This window comes from Opisthorchis viverrini, assembly GCF_000715545.1.
Source record: "Opisthorchis viverrini unplaced genomic scaffold opera_v5_310, whole genome shotgun sequence".
NCBI lineage: Eukaryota > Metazoa > Platyhelminthes > Trematoda > Opisthorchiida > Opisthorchiidae > Opisthorchis > Opisthorchis viverrini.
Window position 1 is genome coordinate 110351 of NW_008751966.1, and position 8144 is coordinate 118494.

The window sequence follows — 8144 nt, forward strand, 5'->3', positions numbered from 1 at the left end:
GTTGCTGATCGATCATTCGAAATGGCATGGCAACGATTTTTCGGTTCACAACAGAAGAATATGGATATACATGACTCCAATGAATGGTTACTATTAATTTACAGTGCAGTTGTGACTAAAAACATCCGGGGTAAAATCTGTATTCACTAATATGACGAACAACCTTGAAACAACCGGTAATGATAAGGAACTCCATTATTACACCCTCAAAGGTGGATCGCAGGACGTTTCGTTGTTTCGCTGTTTAGTTATTACGTGAATTCCATCTCTTTCATGTCTTTGAGTAAAAGATCTTATCTACTTCTCAACATTGCTTCAGCTTATGTCAATTCCTACTCTATCACTTTGTGGGATTTTAGGTATTGTAGGAAAACAGTGCCCCACCAAACGATGGTCCTCTGATGCATATTCTGGTGTATAATTGTGATGATTCTTCAAAGGATGCTTGGGTATGCTTGCCTGCTACGAAGGACGAACGATGGCTGACATACTGCCGGGTTGCCAAATCCTAGACAGCAGCAGCCAACACATAGGTTATGGTTTTTAACTACAGACGATCCAACCAGTACGCTGGCGCCTTATCGACTGAGACACCATGACCTCAGTGCCTAACAGGAGCACCTGGTGAGCCATATTTACGGGACATATTGGGCGGTTACTGAATTCTTTTGGTCAGATGCGGTCTGAAAACACATACCCCTTCGGGAACGAATTAAAACCTAGCAGCCCATTTTGGTTTGTTACCCGCTAGTTACTTCACATATCAGCGTATCAGTTTGTGGAAGCTCACTGTAATGACGAAGGATGAGGCGATCGGTTAAAACGAGTAACGATACATCAATGATATACTGTACTCACAACAGCGACGGTATCTGCCTCCAATATCTCTGGGATCGAAAGCACGGTCACGTAGGCAAGGTTGGCCAGTGTATAGAGCGCTATGATAAATACACACGATATGAGATGTGCCAAGACCAGATCTCGACGGGGATTTTTCATCTCTTCCACCATAGCGTTGAAGTAGTGCCAACCGGTGTAGGCAAACCAGCCGTTGTAGAAGGCTACAGTCAAATCGCCCGGGTCCAGATTCGAATCTTCAAACGGAGCACTGAGTGCGTCTGTCCGGCCTGTTTGAGGAAGAGGGAGCACGCTTAGAAGATTTACTCCAAAACATGCTTTAAATTGTTGCATTCTAAATGAAGTCGGCAAAACGTCAAGACAAAAAGAGAATTGAAAATTGAAGGGACCACATTAGTGATGAGATTTGTACCACATTAGTTTTTTTCAGAAGCGGCCCGGACGAATTTGTCTTTCAAACGGAATGCGATCATCATTACGTGCTCAGTTGAATGAGATTGAATTTCCATGAACTCTAAGTGAAATGAATGTGTTTCTTTTACACCACGGTGTGTGGATCGCTCCTGGTGTACCGTTGGCATCCGCTTCTTTTGGTGTGTTAGTTGCTGATGAGGCAAAACGGTTGGAAGAGGGGTTAAATGTAGAAACACGGCTAAATTCAAGTCAGTATCCAAGATTTACTGATACTGCTGGATAAGGCTAATTACAAGGTTGCTGAAAATTTTTCTAATTCACGACTCGTTTCACCCTTCCAGGAGCTTATCAGGTAGGCATGGTAACCGAGTTCTGCTTGAGTTCAGATACACTCGTCTACACACCAATTTGGCTTTCATGAGAGGTCTGACTGAATCGCAGCTGAATCTCTTTTCAATGGTATCGTTCAACTGAATTTGCCGTTACTGTTATCACCTACGTAGTGAGCGATTAATCGTATTGTTGATATCAGCCTAAACCTACTAGATTACACCAATAGTACTTTAAGAATTCCATAACAGTGATCTCTGTGATGCTAAGTAGACCGCAAATAACATCAAAAACCGTGCTTCAAGTCCGTTCTTTTTTTGCTGTAGGAAACCTACCCATTTCCGACTTCTCCTCATCCAGTTTAAATACACTGAGGACAAAGTGTTTGTTTGTAGCCATTGCGTGTAACGTGAAAATGTGCAGCTCCAAACTACAGCGAATGAAGTTGTTAGCTGGTTAAGCATGCGTTGTTTCGTCATCAACTCCCGGACATGCCAAGACGTTATGTTTTTTCTCGAATCCGGTCAGCGGTAGCATGACTTATTCAGTAACCCTGACCTCCTTACTGTATTTAGCATCCCATCCACCAGAAGCAATGCTGTGAACTACTTGAGTGTGATCTGTCAAGCAATCCGAGCCTTCTTTGGTAGAGTCTGATATCTGGCTTTCTTGTTACAAGACCGGGAACGCTTTTTGTAACCCTAGGCCTTGTTCATAGGTATGTTAACGTTTGCATTATCCTCACTAGATTTATTGTCACCCTGAGATCCTCTCTCTGAGACTTCTTGCGGATGATCAGGCTTTTAAAATACCCTTCTTAGTGCGGTGGAAACTCGAGGAATATATTGAGTGGCTTCTCACTAACCAAGTATTTTGATGCTTGTTCCGAATTTACACGGCGAATTATTTTCTATGTTGCTGTCACTTACTGAAACCACATCTACCCCCGACACTGGTTCCAAATACAGTCACTCGCCAGAAATATCACGTACTGTAATTTGGTGGTCTATTACATGACTGGTTTTCTGTTGAACCCCCTCACCGTGCGTAATGGACTTGCTTTCCGCCTACGTATATGTCCCGTTCAATAATGGATATTTCCGACGGTTTTTCCACTTGCATCGTATCACTTCGGCGTTCTCAGCCGTTGGTTAGAAATTCGTCTAAGGGTATTATGCCATAGCTGAACTAAGACAATAGGTTCACCCAGGCTCCAACACTTTCCGGTCATCGAAAAACGGTCACTGCGTTGGTTTTGTTGCTTCCTATTGATCAGCAAAGTTGAAGCAACATGTACTGGTCACCTTTTGGTTAGTCCATAGGGCATTTCCAACTAAGTACATTCACAACAGAATCGGAATCTGTAATATATATGGGTAATATATGGGTAAGCATAAAACCGGCGTTCATCAGACACCAGTGAATTAAAGGTAGCCTTTGACTCCGGAAGACTGCAGAATCGTGGTCATGAGATACACACTACTGACACGTCCCAATACAACTTCACGCACTGCAGGTCAAAACTAACATTTGTGCATACTGGAATGGACTAGGAGGTTGGATCTCAAACCTTTCAACAAGGGATACATACTTTTGTTTTCGATAAGCTTCTGCTTTTTACATAATGGGACTCACCTCGTGCTATTTGCACAAATCCGGTAACGATGATCGTAATAAGTGCGGAGACTTTGGTAAAGGTTGAAAAGTCTTGCGCTCGTGTGGACCAGCGGACGGACAGAGAGTTTATGAACCCAACAATTACTAGAAAAGATCAGATGAATAAAAACTTTGGCATTAGTGTTGCGATCAAAATTTAAGTTGGAAGTGATACGATCAGCAAAGAGGGAAGAATCTGTGTATTTGGGATGTTAAAAATATCAAGACATCGACAACTACTCCCATTTGTACACGAAGTTGGTTTTGACTCGTTTATGACGGTCCGCTTCAACTGAACACAGCGAACCAGTCACAATAACCAAAAGCGGACCGGCATCTAACCAACTACATCGTTTTTAAGGTGGTCAAAACGAAAGCCTCATAATCCTATACGGTTTTCCAGTTGCTTAGGCAAGAAATGCGGAAACCACGAAAATATCTCTTTTCTCAGCAATCTTCGGCATTGGACCAATCAAACCACATTTTTACTTGATTTTCCAACAACACCGGGGAGGCAGAAGACTGCGCAAAGTTTCATTCGGTTTTGCTATTTGTTAAAGACCATTTTGCACAGTTTCTAGTCAAACAAATTCCAAAACATTTGCAGATTTTCCTGCCTATGGATGTCAGTATGGATGTTCTGCAGACAAAATCTTATCAACCGATAGCTTCGATGACTTCCGACAAATAAACTTACTTTCATGCCAATTTCGTTTTTATAGGATAGTCAATCAAGTATCAGCTGAATCTCTCACTTGTGATGTTATTGCTAAACTAGATGTGATGCACCAGGCCACTTGGAGAAAAACAAACTGGTTTACTACTTACTCTTACTATAGCAGATGACCTGAAAGCTGTTTATAGAATAGGGCAGAAGAGGATACAGCCCTTATGTGTTTGAGCGGTAAGTTCCCCGGATGTTACTGTACTCTGCCAAACCACCAAAAGCGCCATTTACTCTTGTTCTTCCAGACTGGGTTCCTTGTTACTTTATCCCAGAAAAACACAATCAGGCAGTCAACTTCATACAATCATTCGATTTTCTTCATCGGGGTGCATCCCATTTTCACAAGCTCATGTTAGCAATATTTCTCGTAAAGTTCTCATGTATGATGACCTATATTCAAACCCCAGAAACCATTGGGACTTGTGATCTTTCCCCCACAGAGGAAAAATAAGCAATTGTGGTAGTGGCGTTGGTAACATCAGTGAACTAGGAATGAATTCGCGCGCATCCTGTGAAGACATGTCGTCCCGGAGAGCGATAAAGTTTCGATAGGTCCGAACAACAAACTTTTGAGAATGAAGTTGTTTCGCCCAGTTCCGAACACCTGAGGCGGGTTGTTATGGCAATATATTTTCACCTAGAATATTATGATAGACAATCGAATCCAGTATGTCGGTAGTAACCTTGCAAAATAAATACAGTCAGGTCAGAACAAACTGTTTTTCAATCGGAAACATCCTGGTTTTTCGGGTTTTCATCGTCCGTCAGCTATTACCTGTTTTTCAAGGGTGTGCTAATATACGGTTGACTGTACAATGCACCGATTTTTTCTCAGAAGCAGCATATGGCACAAATGAAGCGTTGGTAGCAGGTCCTGTCTTCCTGTTTCCAAGTCGCTGCCACCAACGGACCGACGTGTTGACTCACTTTACACACTTGTGTAAACGCTTGTGTACGGAATGAATACGTTCTATAGCCAGAAATTGGCGTCCTGTCAAGTGCCGATTGGATAGCGTGACCAGCATGCTTCAGCAGCATCATGACACTTCCCAGAAATACTGCTCTGCATTAGGTAATTTTTGTTCTTGATGTACTGAGGGAAGATTGTGGAATGTCGAATCGATGTGGCAAAGATGACCCACAAGAAACTGGTGTAACACCTGGAAAGGTCTCTCCAGTGCAGTCTTGTTCAAGCGATCTTTCGACCGAATCCTAAATAAGGAAACACATCCGGTATTAGGTAAGGGAAATATCGTCCTGTAAGTGAAGCCAGTCTGTGATGAAAGGTGGAGGATCACTGTACAGCCGTTTCATCCTCATTGGGAATCATCAGCTCAAACAGGAATTTTCAAACCGGTAACCTCCAGCTAGCCGTTTAAATACTTCATCTTTCGGCAACAAGCAGTTGATCAGCAATATGAGGAACTCACACTTATGCAGGGCTTACACCAACACGGTGAGCGAGCAAGCGGATATCCAGCTTGGTAACCCTCTGGCTGTTGTCCCAGAAAAACTTGCGAGGGTGTTTCACTCTTTCTTTCCAGAGTCCTTTGCCACCGTTACCACATGCAGTTATGACAGTTTGTTACAGGGGAGACCGCAACGACACGGCAGCGAAGCATCACTGTTAGACACTAAAGTCATGCTGTCGACGTTGACGAGACAGTATATGGTGCAGTTCATCCCTCAGCTACGGAATCCATATCACGCGGTCACATGTTGACTGGCCGCTCGAATGATGACTTCTCTGATTGAAGTTTCACTCAGCTTGTTCTTCTGAGCTAATTATGGTTGGCGTGCGGAGATTTCGGATTTTTCTAGTTGAAAATCCGTCCTTTACTTGAAGCCACCATTAGTTTGATTAACTCTCACTTGCCTTCAACTTTGGAACTCCACCTAAGACAGGCGGAAATTGTTGTATCTCAGGTGTATTTTGAGGATTTTTCAATGGCTGTTCCGCTTTAAATCCATATTGGATGATAATGAGTCGTGCCTCAAGGTGAAGCCTTGATAGAGAACATTATTGCAGATTCACCTTCTCAAAAAACGGATGGGCCTCCTGGCAATGAACAACTTAAAACAGAGAAAATAATAGACAGTTTGCCGTAATACAGCCGAACGTAACCCCGATAGACAGAAGTGATTCCAACAGGAAAGCAAGAGAGTCAACAGAAAAGAGTTCTAAAACATGTCCGCTGAACTGAGCACATTGGATATTAGCCACCGGGGACAACAACATCTTGTGGAGTACTTGTCAAACGACCTTTGGTCGTTTATGTCTTTACCGTGCGTTTGAGCAGCAGGATCAGCTAATCTAAGTATTGAGCAAGCTAACCGCTTGCTTTTCGCCAAAACATCGCCTTTTAGAGGGCTTTCATCTATCGATGAGTAGCAGAAACTGCAGCCGGATTCCTTGTTCCGGTACGTTAAGTGTAAACCTCTATTTGGTCCGCCCTCGAGAGTCAGCACCGACGTGTACGTGACATTTATGACATTCCCAGGCAAGAGGTGCTGGCTCCAAGTTAAATATGCATTCAGACTCAGAATAGCGGGTAACACCTATCTCTTGAAGGCATTGGAGGTACTGTTGTGAGTTCGAATTCCTTCGATAGTGTGTGAAAGCTATTCCGGTAACGCATTCATTGAACTATTCGTTGAGTGATGTATAGAGAGCTCTGGTTTACGAACTGACAGTATAACGGGCTCAACCAGATATGGTATCATAGTTGCATTAAAAAACTACAAAACTTACGCACGCAAATACAGGCTAGTAATCGAACAGCCGAAGTGTGGAATGTGGCGCATGTAATAAATCCTGGATCCAGGATATAGTCTGCAAACACCATTGACAGAACAGCAGCGGAAACCGGTCTCACCACGATCACTTCTAGCCACAGTCGAAGAAATCCGAAAAACGGGCCAAAGGCTTCGAAAGTATAGGAGTAGTCCGCTCCTGACTTCGGGATCATTGTCCCCAACTCCGCGTAACAGTAAGCTCCGAGAAATGTGAAAAGGCCACATGAAACCCATATAATCATGCTTGCTCCGAAGCTGTGTGTTTGTCTCAGGATTCCCTGTGGAGTAACAAAAATTCCCGACCCGATCACGGATCCGACAATAATGCTGATGCTATTTAATAAACCAATTTTCTTGCCCAGTTTAGCTCCTCCTTCATCTCGAAAGCGGGTTTTACTAGCACATTCCTCGGTGTCACTTGAATGGTGATCAACTTTGTCTGTAACCGTGGCTGCAGTATCTGAATGAATGAGATAAATAAATTTCAAAAAGATGAATGTTATCGTTCACATCCAACTTGGTTACGTCATGTGAATTCTGGACGGAAAACAGGTGTTCAAAGTTCTCTTACACGAGGTTTCACTATCGTTCACATCCAACTTGGTTACGTCATGCGAATTCTGCTTCGAAAATGTCATGTCGGTCAGCCTAGTTCTGGCCGGAAAACAAGTGTTCAAAGTTCTCCTACACGAGGAGTTATTGAAAGAATGAGCAAGGATCAACAACCAAATTAAACAGACTGCAAGCATGAAAGACTGTTAGCATATTTCGACATAATTTGGCAGATCCACGTAAGCCTTTTTTAGTAATGTTCTGTAATGCTATATGTCCTAATGTGACTGGCTGTGAGTGGAGGAGTTTGAGTTAGGCAGTTTGACTGTGAGTGGATAGATGGATTTTTCACGATAAGGGGGAGTTAACCATAGGATCGCTTTCAGTCAGTGCGCAAATATGATTGCTATTGCTAATCTGCTAACCTGAGAGATATTTCCAAAGATGGCGGACCTAGAGTGGTTGAGTTGTTCGGGAGTCGGAGCAGCTGGTGATAGTTTAGTGTTTCCTTCGAGCAATATTTCCAGTGATCCTCTTTCCGTCCGAAAATATGTGTTGCCCCAAACCTTGTTCCAAGCAAGATTTTGGCCTCGGAATGAATACTATTACAAGTGGTTAAACACAAGAAAATTTCATGGACTTATTTTGTCCGGAGAATAATCGCCAAGGTGAAATGGAGAGTTTCCAGCAACCTATGAGTAATGTATTGCTTCTGTGGAATGAAGCCCATTCAAGTTTTATTTTTTCTGAGGGGATTTTTCATAAAATACCGGTAAGGATTATTTTTGTCTTCAGCACGGCACAGGAAAAG

The 8144-nt window shown here is 42.9% G+C and overlaps 1 protein-coding gene across 1 annotated transcript; it reads right to left on the reverse strand.

The window, feature by feature from the left end:
- Nucleotides 1–840: 840 nt before the first annotated feature.
- On the reverse strand, nt 841–7239 carry T265_14968 (hypothetical protein; the record flags this gene model as incomplete). Its single annotated transcript, XM_009176031.1, has 3 exons — nt 841–1127; nt 3238–3363; nt 6738–7239. Coding segments are annotated over 3 exons (915 nt in total), but the record flags the coding sequence as incomplete, so codon positions are not given.
- Between the last annotated feature and the right edge of the window lie 905 nt (nt 7240–8144).